Here is a 17236-nt window from a genome sequence, read left to right as displayed (position 1 = left end):
GAAGCCACACAAGGCTTCGGAAGTCTTAGGGAGCTCGAGTGCCCCTGAAGACGGGCGTCTCCATACTGTGCATGCGCGGTACGGAGTAGCCCATCTTCGGAAGCACTCGGGCTCCTGAAGAAGGGGGCAGAGAGCAGTATTTGACCAATCAGTCAAATACTGTTACCGGGTGTGAATTTGCTAGAATGAGGGGACCAGGAGAGGAGCAGGAAGACTCTATAAGCAGTGTTCCTCAGACCTGTCCTCAAGGCCCACCAACAGTGCATGTTTTGTGGAAATCCACAGGGGTAGATAATCAGCCCTGCTCCAACACTAATAACCCACCTGTGAATATTTGTGGTTTTCTGCAAAACATGTACTGTTGGTGGGCCTTGAGGACAGGGTTGGGGAGCTCTACTCTATAGGACCCAGAGCCTTCCTTCTCCATAGGTAAGTGTGTTTTTTTTGTTTGGTTTATTTGGTTCCCATTAGCTTTAAACATGTCGTATGGTTATTCTCTATTTGTACTTGATGCATTTGGTGATACTTAAATATGACAATTGTAACGTATATTATTTTCCCTTTTTGTACTGTTCCACTACAAAATAACAATCAATGAAACATTTTAAACACAAATGTTTGCTGCACAATTCTACTCTTTGTTATGCGGTTACTGATTGTAGGGATTGATTTTGCGAAGTAATCATTGGGAAATTGATCCCTTAATCGATCAGGAGCAGTTTGGACAGGTACACACAATACAACTTCCCGTCAGATTACCCATTGATTGGATGGGAAATTGCATCGAGGGTTCTCAGCATTAGGATTGCAGGTCTCTATGTCATTATAGCATATTGGACTGTATTTACTGTGACATTTAAAAGGCAGCGTTGGTAACAAGTTCAGAAGCAAATTGTTTCGTACTATTCAGGGCTGTGGAGTCGGAACAATTTTGGGTACCTGGAGTTGGTGGTGTCAATAAACTGAGGAGTTGGAGTCGGATGATTTTTTTTAACCAAATCCATTGCCTTTGTAAAATTAGACTAAGTAGGCGGAGTCGGAGCAATTTTGGGTACCTGGAGTTTGAGTCGGAGGTTTAATAAACTGAAAAGTCAGAGTTGGATGATTTTTGTACCGACTCCACAGCCCTGGTACTATTTTATCACATCAGAGACGATGATCTCTGTATTTTTCTCAGTTCTTTTTCTATTGCCCAGGTCTGTGACAATGGATGGTAATGAGCCTATTATCTGCACATAGCTTTGGATGGCAATAGCTCCCTCTGGTATTATCACCTGTTCTGAGGTCTCTATACTGGCAGAATCATCCCTGCAGATTCTGCTGTCTATTCCCCATTGCAGGTACATTGGCATGGTGACATCACTCCAAAGACAACGCTGTCTGTTCTGTCACCTCTCCTGGGTGTATGTGAGGGCCAATGTGAATATCTCCTTATATATGTTTCCGTATTGCGTGCGGCACAAAGATAACTGGTAAACATGTAAACAAGGAAAATGGGAAATATTTAAAGGATCACTACAGCAAAAAGTAAGCAGTTAAAATCTGACAGAACCAACAGGTTTTGGACTAGGCCATCTCCTCATGGGGAAATCCCAGGGTTTTCTTTGTTTTCAAAAGCATTACCTGAATAGCAGTTGCTAAGTTTTAACTGCCAAAATGGTAAGATACCAGCCAGCCTCAATACTCGCTTGCACACTATTGCCTTGCTTTGGAAAACAAAGAAAACCCCGAGAATCCCCCATGAGGAGATGAAGTAGTCTAAAACCTGTTGATTCTGTCAGATTTTTTTCTGCTTAATTTTTTCACTGTAGTGGTCCTTTAATGCAAGAAGTTGTTAACCTCCTTGGCTGTTATCACAAGTCAGGCTGGCGGTGAAAAAACCAAGCCAGGAGCGGTAACCCCGAGCGTGACTTGTGGTAGCCGCCGGCAACACTGTGCAGAGTATAGCGTGCAGCGGGCATTTTCACTCACCCCTGGGGGATCCAGACGCCAGCAGCCTGTCTCTTTCATGTCCGCTGAGTCTCTGCAACCCTTGGGTGAGATTGTCCTTTGTCGTCATGAGGCCAGACGGCGATCTTACTACAGGGTTACAGCGCCACACGGAGGACGGAGGGAGAACTACAGCGCTGGATCCCAGGGAGGTGAGTCTGTGCAGGGGCTGCTGCAGATCTCTCTGCTGTGTCATCCCCCCACCCCCTGTTTTTGGAGTCTAAAAGCCTACAAAAAGAATACACTGCTTTTAGACTCTAAAATCCGGAAAGAAACAGACCGTCAGGGGTGTTAATTTGGACCTGACCTCTTGCGCAGGACAGAAGGGAAACCTGGAGAAATGCACCCTGTATGTATTTATGTATTTAGAGAGTTTTGCCTGTCTACTAACTCTGTCATTTGATCTCTCTGCTGCATCAGCTTGCTGCCTCGGCAGAAAAGCTAATTTGTAAACACAGGATGTTAATGCTATGTCTGCTTCCATGAAAGCAGGAAGTAGACACACTGCAGATTTATTGCAGGGTTTGTATCAGCTGTAACAAAGAAATGGTTTCCTTTAACCACTTCATGACAACACGACGTGTATATATATGTCCACTGTATTTGTGGAGAGTGCTCTACCAGTTTGTTAATAAATGTGGCACATGTGGTATCATTTTAACCATGACAAGTTGTAGAATACATTTTGGAGCTTCTTAAAGCTTAGATCCACGTCACATAAAAAATCGGTAGGGACAAGCGCAATCAAAACAGAAAAAGTCAATTTCAAAATTTTAAACACACTTGGGAAAGTTGTAGGAAAACTACAAGAGACATATGTGGTAACATTTTATCCGTGATAAGTAGTAGAATAAAGTTTAAGAGTTTTAAGGTTGAGGCCCATGTCTTATATATTTTTTTTAGTCCCAAACTGAATCAAAAGCAATTAAATTTTTGCATATTCTGTACCAAAATAAAAATTAAAACAGTTACAGAATATAAAAGAAAAAAACATATTTTTACCTTAGGAACATTAGGCTTTTTAAATATGTATGCCATGAGGGTATATTACTATTATTTTTGCAAATAATGTCTTGTAATTGATAGTGTACAATGGGAAAACAAAAAACAGAAAATAGACACCTTTATTTCCAAATACAATATTGTCACCATATATTGTACTAGGAACATAATCTAAATGTTATTATAACCAGGATGGATAAGCAAATAAAATGTGTGGGTTTAACTTATAGTTAGCTCTGTTTTTTGTAAAGCTATACTGGTATGTAAATGGAGAAATAGTATGTTTTTTCTATTTTTTTAAAATGGATAGAAAATAAGGTGATTACTAAACAAAATTATTACCCGCTAAAAGCCTAATTTGACCTGAAAAAAACAATATATAGATCATTTAGGTGTGATAAGTAGCAATAAAGTTATTGGTGATTGAATGGGGTCAGCGCTGATATGTGAAAATTGCTCTCGTCCTGAAGTGGGTAAAGGTCATTATGCTGTTGTGTATCTTTTAGAGCAGAGAGGAAGTTCTGAGTTTAGCTTTGAAACATTCCACACTTATTAAATGTAGTCGGCTAGTACTTTCATTAAGAGCACCAGTAGAGTTATACAACAGCTGCTGCTCTGACATGGATCTGAAAAAGCAGAAATCTGACTTTATGCTCTGCAGATGGACTCACCAGACAGGACTCCCCTATACTAACTAGCAGAATAAACTAAGAAGCATCCATCTGGCTTTTTGTGCTACGTGCTGAATGCTTCTGGGTATGCAGACAGTGCTGAGATTCATTTGTGGAATAGCTAGCATGCTTTGTAAATGGACTGATTCGCGTATGACATGCTTTAGAATAAAAACAATGCACGCATGCAGATTGCAAAGATAAGGTTTTCGCAGAAATTCCTAATTCAAGCTAAGAGCTTAGCTTGCTTTCTTTAATACATGCTTGTAACCATCAAGTGTGCGTGTGTGCGTGTGCGTGTGCGTGTGTGTGTGTGTGTACGTACGTACCTCCATGTTTATCCTCATGCTGATGCCTTCCAAGTATACCTTCGGTTTGCTGCTGCCCTCCCCTGCTCTCTGCCTACCTGGATCAAATTACATCCCTTTTCACAGTGTGTAGGAGATGGGGGAGACAGGAGACCGGGCCCATTCACACTTGAGCGGGAATCGTGCTATTCCCGCTCAAGGCAAACCGCTAGCGGTTTTTTAAAAACCGCTGCAGCATGTAAAACATGGCAGTGCTCTCACTGCCGCGTTTGCGGTTAGCGATAACCGCAAACTTGTTACATGAAGCTGTTTGCCAGTAATTCACGATTAGCCTTTAGCGATCGCGATTAGCATGCATAGCACCGCTAATCGCGATCGCGCCAAAACCGCCACGTGTCCAGTGATTTTGTTTTCCACGGGAAAATCACTCCCGCAAATTTTAGATGTGGACGGGGCCGAACTGCTGCAGCCTGTTATATCATATCTGCTTGCTACAACTCTTATTCTACATGTCTGCCTGCCTGGAATAGATCACCTCTCTTCTCACAGTGGTTGTTAGTTGGAAGCAGGACATCGGGGGTTAAAGAGTTGAACTTACCTGGGGCCTCTAATTCTCCCCCGCAGACATTCTGCACCCACACAACCAATCAACGATGCTCCTGTCCCCGCCTCCAGTTCACTTCTGGAATTTCCGACTTTAAAGTCGGAAAACCACTGCGCCTGCGTGGCCGCACCCTTTCTCCCACTGATGTCACCAGGAGTCTATTTTGCAGGCCCAGTACAGTCTGCGCCTGCGCGGTACGCTCACGGTGACGTCAGCGGGAGCGAGGACTCTGCTGCGCAGGCGCAGTGGTTTTCCAACTTTAACCACTTCAGGACCAAATGCATTTTCACATATCAGCACTGCTCCCATTCATTTGCCAATAACTGTATTACTACTAATCACACCTAAATGATCTACAGTGGGTTGCAAAAGTATTCGGCCCCCTTGAAGTTTTCCACATTTTGTCACATTACTGCCACAAACATGCATCAATTTTATTGGAATTCCACGTGAAAGACCAATACAAAGTGGTGTACATGTGAGAAGTGGATCGAAAATCATACATCATTCCAAACATTTTTTACAAAAAAATAACTGCAAAGTGAGGTGTGCGTAATTATTCGGCCCCCTGAGTCAATACTTTGTAGAACCACCTTTTGCTGCAATTACAGCTGCCAGTCTTTTAGGGCAGCGTTTCCCAACCGCTGTGCCTGTGCCGCGGCATGTTGCCTGGTGTGCCGTGCGTTCCTACTGTATGTAGAACGCAGGAGGGGGAAAGCAGCGCTAGAAGGAGGGGCAGTGGAGGCAGAGGTGGGGAGGGGGGAAATATCCCCCCCTCCCTCACCTGGGACCCCTCCTTCTGCCTCTCTCCCCCTCCATTTATGGGTGGCAAGTGCGGGGTCGGCGGCTGGGAGGCACGCGGAGAATTACTCACCACTTCCGCGTTCCAAGCGCCGGCAGCGTCATGTCGTCAGATCTCCGCCTTCAATGCCGCCCACTGTGCTTCCGCTAATCAGGAAGCACAGTGGGCGGCATTGAAGGCGGAGATCTGACGACATGATGCTGCCGGCGCTTGGAACGCAGAAGTGGTAAGTCTGCGCATGTCTCCCCGCCGCCGAGCCGCCCCGCACTTGCCACCGATAAATGGAGGGGGAGAGAGGCAGAAGGAGGGGTCCCAGGTGAGGGAGGGGGGGATATTTCCCCCCCTCCCCACCGCTGCCTCCACTGCCCCTCCTTCTAGCGCTGCTTCCCCCCTCCTGGGCATCTATACTGGGGGCAACTGTACTAGCTATACTGGGGGCAACTAAACTAGTTATACTGGGGGCAACTAAACTAGCTATACTGGGGGCAATTAAACTAGCTATACTGGGGGCAATTAAACTAGCTATACTGGGGGCAACTAAACTAGCTACACTGGGGGCAACTAAACTAGCTACACTGGGGGCAACTAAACTAGCTATACTGGGGGCAATTAAACTAGCTATACTGGGGGCAATTAAACTAGCTATACTGGGGGCAACTAAACTAGCTACACTGGGGGCAACTATACTAGCTATACTGGGGCACTACCTACCTATACTGGGCACTATGCTAGCTATGCTGGGCACTATACTAGCTATGCTGGGCACTATACTAGCTATACTGGGCACCATACTAGCTATCTGGGCACTATAGTAGCTATACCGGGCACTACCTACCTATACTGGGGCACTACCTATCTATACTGGGACTATACTAGCTATACTGGGGTAACTATACTAACCATACTGGGGCAACTAAAATCCCTATACTGGGGCAACTATGCTAGCTATGCAGCCGCACCCCAGCCCCCCCCATAGCCTGCTACACACGGCACTGTCTACTAGGTCGCGCAAACACCCGCGCGCCCCCCGCCGTTCCCCGGAGAAAAATATGGTCAGAAAGTGTTCCCCGGGCCGGAAAAGGTTGGGAACCACTGTTTTAGGGTATGTCTCTACCAGCTTTGCACATCTAGAGACTGAAATCCTTGCCCATTCTTCTTTGCAAAACAGCTCCAGCTCAGTCAGATTAGATGGACAGTGTTTGTGAACAGCAGTTTTCAGATCTTGCCACAGATTTCCGATTGGATTTAGATCTGGACTTTGACTGGGCCATTCTAACACATATATATGTTTTGTTTTAAACCATTCCATTGTTGCCCTGGCTTTATTGTTATGGTCATTGTCCTGCTGGAAGGTGAACCTCCGCCCCAGTCTCCAAGAGGTTATCTTCCAAGTTTGCCCTGTATTTGGCTCCATCCATCTTCCCATCAACTCTGACCAGCTTTCCTGTCCCTGCTGAAGAGATGCACCCCCTGAGCATGATGCTGCTACTACCATATTTGACAGTGGGGATGGTGTGTTCAGAGTGATGTGCAGTGTTAGTTTTCTGCCACACATAGCGTTTTGCATTTTGGCCAAAAAGTTCCATTTTGGTCTCATCTGACCAGAGTACCTTCTTCCACATGGTTGCTGTGTCCCCCACATGGCTTGTGGCAAACTGCAAACGGGACTTCTTATGCTTTCTGTTAACAATGCCTTTCTTCTTGCCACTCTTCCATAAAACTTTGTACATTGCATGACTAATAGTTGTCCTATGGACAGAGTCTCCCACCTGAGCTGTAGATCTCTGCAGCTCGTCCAGAGTCACCATGGGCCTCTTGACTGCATTTCTGATCAGCGCTCTCCTTGTTCGGCCTGTGAGTTTAGGTGGATGGCCTTGTCTTGGTAGGTTTACAGTTGTACCATACTCCTTCCATTTCTGAATGATCGCTAGAACAGTGCTCCTTGGGATGTTCAAGGCTTTGGAAATCTTTTTGTAGCCTAAGCCTGCTTTAAATTTCTCAATAACTTGATCCCTGACCTGTCTTGGACCTGTCTTGTGTCTTCTTTGGACTTTACTGTGTTTTTGCGCCCAGTATTCTCTTAGACAACCTCTGAGGCCCTCACAGAGCAGCTGTATTTGTACTGACATTAGATTACACACAGGTGCACTTTATTTAGTCATTAGCACTCATCAGGCAATGTCTATAGGCAATTGACTGCACTCAGATCAAAGTGGGCTGAATAATTATGCACACACCACTTTGCAGTTATTTATTTGTAAAAAATGTTTGGAAGCATGTATGATTTTTGTTCCACTTCTCATGTGTGCACCACTTTGTGTTGGTCTTTCAGGTGGAATTCCAATAAAATTGATTCATGTTTGTGGCAGTAATATGACAAAATGTGGAAAACTTCAAGGGGGCAGAATACTTTTGCAACCCACTGTATATATTAGGCTTTTAGTGTGTGATAATTTTGTTTTGTAGTTACCTTATTTTCAATGCATTTTGAAGGGAAAAAACACACTATTTCTCAATTTACATACATTATAGCTTTACAATAAACAGTGCTAACTATAAGTTAAACCCACACATTTTATTTTTTTATTCATCCTGTTTATAACAACATTTGGATTATGTTCCTAGCACAATGTATGGTGAAAATATTGTATTTGGAATTTTTTTGGTATTTTGCTTTCTCATTGTACACTATTTATATGATTATAAGACCTTATTTGCCTTATTTGCAAAATGATAGAAATATACCCTCATGGCATACATATTGAAAAAGCTAAGTTCCTAAGGTAACAATATATGTTTCTTTCATATTCTGTCACTTTGTTTTCATTTTACAAGTCTTTTATTTTGGTACAGAATATGCAAAAATATTATTGCCTTTTTCATTCAGTTTGTGACTAAAAAGAGTACACAAGACATGGGCCTCAACCCTAAACCTTTCTAAACTCTATTCTACTACTTAGCACAGTTAAAATGTTACTACATATGTCTCTTGTAGTTTTATTAAAACTTTCCCAAATTTGATCATAATTTTGAAAATAACTTTGTTGGATTGAGTTTGTCCGTACCTATTTTTTTATGTGATGTGTGTCCAAGCTTTAAAGGGAAGGTTCAGGGACTAACTAAAAAAAATAAAAATCCATTTCCACTTACCTGGGGCTTCCTCCAGCCCGTGGCAGGCAGGAGGTGCCCTCGGCGCCGCTCCGCAGGCTCCCGGTGGCCGACCCGACCTGGCCAGGCCGGCGGCCAGGTCGGGCTTCTTCTGCGCTCCATGGTGCGTTTCACGACGGCGCGATGACGTCATCGGACGTCCTCCGGGCAGTACTGCGCAGGCTCAGAACTACTGACGGCTGTCGGCTCCGAAGTAGGCGGAAATACCCGATCGCCGTCGGGTCTGCTCTACTGCGCAGGCGCAAGTTTCCGGCGCCTGTGCAGTAGAGCGGACCCGACGGAGATCGGGTATTTCCGTCTATTTCCGTGCCGAAAGTCGCCAATAAAAGTCGTAAATATTGAAGCTACAGTCGGCTCTGTCGCCGGCTGTTCGGAGGGCTGCAGGAGGTGCCCTTGGCGCCGCTCCGCAGGCTCCCGGTGGTCTCCGGTGGCCGACCCGACCTGGCCAGGCCGGCGGCCAGGTCGGGCTTCTTCTGCGCTCCATGGTGCGTTTCACGCCGGTGCGATTACGTCATCGGACGTCCTCCGGGTAGTACTGCGCAGGCCACCGGAGACCACCGGGAGCCTGCGGAGCGGCGCCAAGGACACCTCCTGCCTGCCACGGGCTGGAGGAAGCCCCAGGTAAGTGGAAATGGATTTTTATTTTTTTTAGTTAGTCCCTGAACCTTCCCTTTAAAACCCACCAAAATGTATTCTACAACTCGTCTTGGTTTAAATGATACCACATGTGGCTCATTTAGTAACAAACTGGTGGTGCACTCTCCACAAATAAACTGGACATTTATAAACGTCCAGTTGTCATTAAGTGGTTAAAGTCGGAAATTCCAGAAGTGAACCGAAGGCGGGGCTGGTACATCGGTGAGTGACTGTCCGGGCACAGGGTGTCTGCGGGGGAGTAAGTTCAACTCTACCCCCCTACAGTAGTCCTTTAAGGGTGCTCATACACGATATTGAGAACCAGTCAACATTCCAATTTTATAATTTTATTGAATTAGGATAGGTGCCACAACATGGCTGCGTGACTGATCTTTCAGTCAAATTCTGGGCAGTATCTATTTGGCTGCAATAGTGTCTGAGCCACACCAGAAACAAGCATGCAGCTAATCTTGTCATATATGACAATGTCAAACACCTGATCTGTTACAAGCTTATTCAGGGTCTATGGCGAAAATATTAGAGACTTAGCATCAGCAAGATAGCCAGGCAACTAGCATTGCTTTAAAGAGGAACTGTAACGACAAAACGTCCCCTGGGGGGTACTCACCTCGGGTGGGGGAAGCCTCCGGATCCTAATGAGGCTTCCCACGCCGTCCTCCATCCGTCAGAGGTCTCGCTGCAGCCCTCCATGCAGCGGTGACGTAATATTTACCTTCCTGGCTCCTGCGCAGGCGCTCTGACGGCTGTCGGCTCCGAAGTAGGCGGAAATACCCGATCGCCGTCGGGTCTGCTCTACTGCGCAGGCGCAAGTTTCCGGCGCCTGCGCAGTAGAGCGGACCCGACGGAGATCGGGTATTTCCGTCTATTTCCGTGCCGAAAGTCGCCACAGCGCCCCCGCTGGAGCCAGCAAAGGTAAATATTGAAGCTGCAGTCGGCTCTGTCGCCGGCTGTTCGGAGGGCTGCAGCGAGACCCCCGTGGGACAGAGGACGGCGTGGGAAGCCTCATTAGGATCCGGAGGCTTCCCCCACCCGAGGTGAGTACCCCCCAGGGGAGGTTTTTGTTGTTACAGAGTCTCTTTAAAAGAAATATGGCAGCCTCCATATCCTTCTCACTTCAGTTGCCCTTTAACCACCCTGGCGTTGTATTAAGATCGCCAGGGCGGCTGCGGGAGGATTTTTTTTTAATTTAATTTTTTTAATTTAATTTAATAAAAAAAAAAATCTAAAGCCGACTAGAGGGCGCTCCTGACGAATACTTCTGATCGCCTCCGGCGATCAGAAGTAACAAGAAGGGCCGCGATGAGCGGCCCTCCTTGTTTTGCTTTCCTCGTCGCCATGGCGTCATGGACGTCAGCCGACGTCCTGACGTCAGCCGCCTCCGATCCAGCCCTTAGCGCTGGCCGGAACTGATTGGTCCGGCTGCGCAGGGCTCGGGCGGCTGGGGGGACCCTCTTTCGCAGCTGCTCGCGGCGGATCGCCGCAGAGCGGCGGCGATCAGGTAGCACACGCGGCTGGCAAAGTGCCGGCTGCGTGTGCTCCTTTTTATTTGAATAAAATCGGCCCAGCAGGGCCTGAGCGGCACCCTCCGGCGGTAATGGACGAGCTGAGCTCGTCCATACCGCTAAGGAGGTTAATACAACTTATACAAATCCTGCAATAAATGTGCAGTGTCTACTTTCGACTTTCATGGAAGCAGACATGGGGTTAACATCCTGTGTGTACAAATTAGATGCTCTGCAGAGGCAACAGATTCCTGAGCTGACACCGCTGAGATCAAATTACAGTTGTGATTAGTCACAGATGAGGGGGAATTAGACATGCTAAACTCTCTAAATAGATACAGGGTGCATTTCTCTGCTTTCTTCTGTCCTGTGCAAGACTTCAGGTCCACTTTACTTCGCTGGCTCATGTTGGAGGTGGAAAGTACCCGTCACTACTAATACCAGCTGTTTGCTTTACAACATTTTAGTTAACAATTCATAGACATCCATGGAATTCATTAACATTTCAGCATGGTGTGCTAATAAATACAATGCTTATATACTGTAGTTCTTCCCTTATTGCCGGGAAATGCGTAATGTACATAAAATAATAAACTTGTATTGTGCCTTTAAGTGTTTGGACATACCCCTGTACTTTGAAATGAGCTGTGTACTTTGAGATTTGTGAGAGTCACCCATGAGTGAGTTTGCAGTGGCAGCGCACAGCGGAGGAGCGTTCTTGGTGTGCCCGAACTCACATGATGCCTTTCTTCTCTCCCTCCAGGCCTGACCTGTAACCTGACATGGCCACAGCCTCACCGCGGCAGGCTAATAGAAACAGTCATGAAGGTTTACAGCTGCACGTGACAGGTAAGTGACTTTATTTGCTGTGACCGTGGAAGTCTTGTTGTTCTCACTCTGTTTACATGCAGTCCCACACATTGGTCACCGAGCAGATTAAACCTTTACCAGTATTATCCAATAATCTGTATGTATATATTGCACTCACAGTGAACGAAGTTTGCTTAGCTGCTGGGAGTCCATAGCAGATATTCAGGGAGGGGTACAAAGAATTGTCACTGGACGAGATGCTGTGACAGTAGAATAACAGGTTAAAGTGACACTGAAGCAAAAAAACCTCATAATGAATTGGTTGTGTAATACGAATGATTATTAGAACATTAGTAGCAAAGAAAATAGTGTCATTTTTATTTTCATATATATAGCTTTTTATAACATTGCATCATTCTCTAATATTTGCAGTTTCCACACTACTCAGCATTTTAAATGATTTCACAGAGCAGGCTATCTGACTCTTGACACTTTTCTCTGCAAAAAAACATAAACAAAGAAGAAACAATGACACCATATGTAGGTGTAATTTTACTACTTGGCCACAAGATGTCCTCGCTCATTATCTTCCTGAGTGTACAACAGGAAGTAATGCGTGTATGTATTACTTTCAGTATTAAAATTACCTCAGGCATCTCGTTGATGCTGGCGATCATTGAAACGGGGACTTAGATTAACCTTCCTGGCGTAATGATTATTTCCACATTTAGGGTCTAAAAGCTGTGCAGTTTTTTTCACAAGCTTTTAGACCCTAAAAACAAGAAAAAAAAAAACATACGACTGAGAGATCTGCAGCAGCACCTGCATATAACTCACTCAGGCACGGGATTACCTCTCTGAGCTGTGGATTTCCATCCCGAGCTTGACTCGGGATTACCGCTAAGGTGGTTAAAGAATGGGAGCTGCGTTCCCATTCATTGATCTCCCCTCTAACGATCGGCGGAAAAAACGTGTGGGAGCGCGCAGCAGCGATAGACGAGTATCTACATTCCTGGGACTTCAGATGAAGTTTCCCAGGGCATAGATATACTGCACAGGATGCCATAAGTAGTTAAGGTAAGAATAAACAGCTTGGAGTGTCTGTCTTGAACACTATTAACAATGGCTTTCCGCCTTATGCAGCTTATTATTCTTGCAGCAAAGTTGGAGTCTCTGGACAGTCTGATAGCAACAGTTCTCCAGACAGAGGTTGCCAAGGTTGCAAAGAAAGTGGATCCGGGATAAACTTTTTCTCATTGCATAATTGTGTTCCTTTCATATAGTTTATAGGGCATTCCTCAAGCCAAATACTTTTTTTGTTTAATTTTAATACTCTAATTCCCTATAAACTAAACAAGCCTCAACCACCACTTTTCACAGTGCCTTGGCATTTTCAGACAGTAGCAAGAGCTTATAGGAGCTCAGTCTGGGCAGGAGGTGGTTACTAGCCATTGATTTCAGAGGCAGAGGGGAGAAGGAGAGGGCACTGAATTTACACAGAGGCAAGCTGATAGCATCTCCAGCTCTCAGCCTGTGACAATGTGACAAACAGAACATGGCCGCTCTCATTGTATCACAGGAATAAATAATCATAAACTGTTGAAGCGGTTACATTGCAGATAGATTTGCTGTGTAAACTATCTAGATAACATATATAGACAAGTTACTTGTTATAGTTAGTTTTTCATCTCGGATCCGCTTTAAGGCTTACTGTCAGTTTGGGAAATCTTTATCTGGCTGCAAACTGACAAGAAAAAATTCCTTTTGACAGCATTTAAATGACAAAAAGACTCGCGCAGCACTGGTCTAGGTTTATGGCAATTTTATACCAAAAAGTGGAATTTCCTTTTCATAGTAAATTACATTAAACAAAGTGGTAGTCTCCATATAAAGGCTTCTTTTGCACAGTGACAAGCAGTGTTCATGCTGAGTAGGAGTGTCCTGGTTAGGAATGTCAGGGATTAGCTGAGCACCTCAGTCAGTCTTCCCCCATCCTGTTAGAGGAGTGGTGTCGGTGTTGGATACAGGCCTGTCCAGTACAGAGTGTTTGCCAGCGGAGGTCACATTCAGTTGGCCACGTGAGCGCTGCTAAATGTAAAGCCAGTGCTAATCAGACATTCGGGAACTAGAGGGGAAGGGACACGTTTGTTTTTAACTTGATAACAATCGACCTGAATGTCTTTTGTGAATAAACCTGATTGTGTAGAACTTGGGACTCTTATGTAGAGCTAATGCTGGTCAGGCAGAGGGATGTTTCTGCTCTGCTACAAAAAGCAATAGGCACTGATTTATAAAGTGGTGATTAGACGCGGCTGGATACATTGCCACTCCTCACTGTATGTCACATCTACAAAGGCAAATTCAGCCTATTTCTTAAAGCGGACCTGAACTCAGAACTTCCTCTCTGCTCTAAAAGATATGCAGCAGCATAATGACCTTTAAAGAAAAACATTTCCTTGTTACGGATACAAATCCTAAAATAAATCTGCAGTGTGTCCAGTTCCATGGAAGCAGACATATCTGTGTTTACAAATTAGCTGCCCTCTGTGGCAGAGGGGATTCCTGAGCTGACACAGCTGAAAGATTGAATTACGGAGGCGATTAGTCACATATGAGGAAGAATTGGAAAGGCTAAACTTTCTAAATACATACAGGGTGCATTTCTCTGTTTTCTTTCTGTCCTGGGCAAGAGTTCAGGTGCACTTTAAGCTGTGTACCCACACTAGATTACACTCGACACCCCCGACACCCGAGAAGCCCCATGGTTGTATTGTTCTCCTCACTCACCCCACCTGCAGGAATCCGCTCATTTGTATGTTGCTCCTCTCCATAGTAACAAGCAAATTGCTAGCCTGCATGCTAGCAGCGTGTCTGTACAACCTCAGACCAGAGCTTTTGCCCAAGCAATCGATCCCCATCCCTACCAGGCGACAGTCCTTGTATGTGTGCATGAGCCTCAAAAGTCCAATATTTATTTCCCACCTAAAGTAAGACAAGACAAATAACACGCGTTTCGGCGTTCCACGCCTTCATCAGATAACCTATAATCTGATGAAGGCGTGGAACGCCGAAACGCGTAATAACGCCACCAGCACACGTTTACTCCTTGGTGGGGATTGCAGGGTCAGTTACCACCGGATCCACTCAACCCCGATGGCCACGGCAGTTTGAGGGAACACCCACCTAGGAAGGATCTTAGGCTGCAAGCCTAACTATATGTCTGCATTCATCTTACATCTAGTAAGTGAATTTTAATTTGCGCAATTTGTTTTAATAAATCGGTGTTACACTATGGAGCGCTCTTTTTCTCCACTTCTGTCTTTTTTAATCAAGCCTTCCTAACAGCCGGGCTAATAAGGAGCAGCTAAAGTGTGACCGCCAGTAGTAACCCTTGGGTACCGTCTTAGCAGCGCAAGATTGCACGTCTTTCCCTATTCAAACCTAGGTCTCCTGTGTCAGAGGCGGAGTCTTTAACCCGTACACTGTGCAGCCACACCAAATAAGTCACTCCATCCTTTAGGTTTCCTCGTCACCAGTTTGTAAGGCTCAGTTGCTGCTAGGCAGGATCTGAAGTGTTGGCTTCTGACACTATTAAAGTTAGGCAAGTTGGACACAGACTGACTCGTGATTTCTCTGTGTGACAGGCTTTGCATCGAATAGCTCCTATGCTTATGTGTGTTATGCTAGGTACACACCATACAATTTTCTGGCATTTACCTGCCAGATCGATTATTTCCAACATGCCTGATCTGAATTTCGATTGATTTTCTGATCAATTTCCATAGAAGTGAATGCAAATCGATCGGAAAATCGATCGAAATTCAGATCTGACATGTTGGAAATAATTGATCTGGCAGATAAATCTGCCAGAAAATTGTATGGTGTGTACCTAGCATTACAGTTTTACCTCCTGTACAGCACAGAAGTTTGCATTCTTAAAGAGAACCCGAGGTGGGTTTAAAGAATATTATCTGCATACAGAGGCTGGATCTGCCTATACAGCCCAGCCTCTGTTGCTATCCGAAACGCCCCTAAGGTCCCCTTGCACTCTGCAAGCCGCCATAAATCACAGCCACGCTGCTGACAAACAGCTTGTCAGAGCTGGCTGTGTTTATCTCTATAGTGTCAGTCTGCTGCTCTCCCCGCCTCATGCAGAACTCCAGTCCCCGCCTGCATCCCTTCCCTCCCTGCTGATTGGAGGGAAGGGACGGGGGCAGGGACCGGAGCTATGCAGGAGGCGGGGGAGCAGCTGAGACTGACACTACAGATGTAAATACAGCCATACAGCATGGCTGTGATTTATGAGGGATTGCAGAGTGCAGGGGGACCTTAGGGGGGTTTGGGATAGCAACAGAGGCTGGGCTGTATAGGCAGATCCAGCCTCTGTATGCAGATAACATTCTTTAAACACACCTCGGGTTCTCTTTAAAGCAGAAGGTGTTTGTGATTATTTAAGGTTGGAGTGAACATATGTGTTCTCCCACAATGCATCACTGCTGATTATGCAAGTTGCCCCTTTGTTGTCCCTAAAAAACCAAACACACCTCCAGAACCGCTGGAATGCAATGATGTCAGATTGTTCATTTGTACAGAGCCATAATAATCCAACATGCATACAGACTGTTTCGGATTGGTTGATCCTCATCACTGCATGGCATGGATTAATATGGCTCTATGGAGAAGGACTTAAAACCCCCAGAGGTACAGAGACTACCCAGCAAGCTCATGGTGAACCAGAACTCCTAGGTGTCTGTGAGGGGCTAAGAGACCTAAAAGCCCTCTTACTGAAACCACTTTGCATAGCATTTTCAGAAAGGTAGCAATCAAATTGGCGCTTCACAAATCTTCCCGTATTTGGTGATAATTGTAATCACCAATTGTTTTTTTCAGTTACCGGCACTTTGAGAGTTTGGACTGCGCATCATTCTCGCAGCTTTTGAATGACTTTTTACCTTTATTCATTTATTTTTTTTATTGTGTATTGCTCTGATTCTGTTTCCTATTGTTCATGTACTGTCTCGCGCACTGATTTGTGTTTATAGGTTTTTAGTAAGAAGGTTTTTGGTCCTTTGTAGCCCCCTTACACACTCCTAGGAATTCTGGTTCACCATGAGCTTGCTGGGCAATCTATACCTCTTGTACAGCAAATGAAATCCCATCACAGAGATGGGAACATGGGTGTGTTGTACACAGGGAGGATGTAGCTCCATCATGAGCTGTGCTGCCGTCTTTCCCACATTCCTCCCCAAAGCAACAGTATGTGCCACTGTGATTATATCAGAGCACAGTGTCTGTACAGCGTTCATTCCCTGCAATGTCACCGACAGGACTGAGCTGGATCCTGACAAACACAAATAGCATGTGTATACGCACCTTAAAGGGCAACGGAACCAAACAAGGCTACCTAAGGTAAGCACAGTGGTACGTTCATGCTGGTTCCACATATCTCTGTGGCCTCTCCTTGTTGTCCCTCGTCACTCCTTGAAAACTTTGACTTTTGGCTACAGTCAAGTTTTCGGACAGGAAGAGAAGCCGGCTTGCTGCATTGTTCCCACCTATCATCCTCTTATTCTCTCCCTTAAAGAGACACTGAAGCGGAAAAAAAATGATAAATTAGTAGCAAAGAAATAGTCTCATATTTTTATTTTCAGTTACATAGTGTTTTTTTTATAACATTGCATCATTCTCTAATATTTGCAGTTTACACACTACTCAGCATTCTA

General features: G+C 45.2%; 1 protein-coding gene across 2 annotated transcripts in view; it reads left to right on the top strand.

Annotated features, from left to right (window-relative positions):
• Nucleotides 1–17236, top strand: part of WWP1 (WW domain containing E3 ubiquitin protein ligase 1) — a 259846-nt gene that overhangs the window by 77437 nt on the left and 165173 nt on the right. For both annotated transcript variants that reach the window (XM_068237622.1, XM_068237623.1), the window contains exon 2: nucleotides 11467–11552. In XM_068237622.1, the coding sequence (XP_068093723.1) occupies nucleotides 11486–11552 (67 nt within the window). In that variant the 5' untranslated portion in view covers nucleotides 11467–11485. The remainder of the gene's footprint in view (nucleotides 1–11466; nucleotides 11553–17236) is intronic.

This window comes from Hyperolius riggenbachi, chromosome 5 (assembly GCF_040937935.1).
Source record: "Hyperolius riggenbachi isolate aHypRig1 chromosome 5, aHypRig1.pri, whole genome shotgun sequence".
In the NCBI taxonomy this organism is placed as follows: domain Eukaryota; kingdom Metazoa; phylum Chordata; class Amphibia; order Anura; family Hyperoliidae; genus Hyperolius; species Hyperolius riggenbachi.
This window is presented reverse-complemented; position numbering and strand designations above follow the sequence as displayed.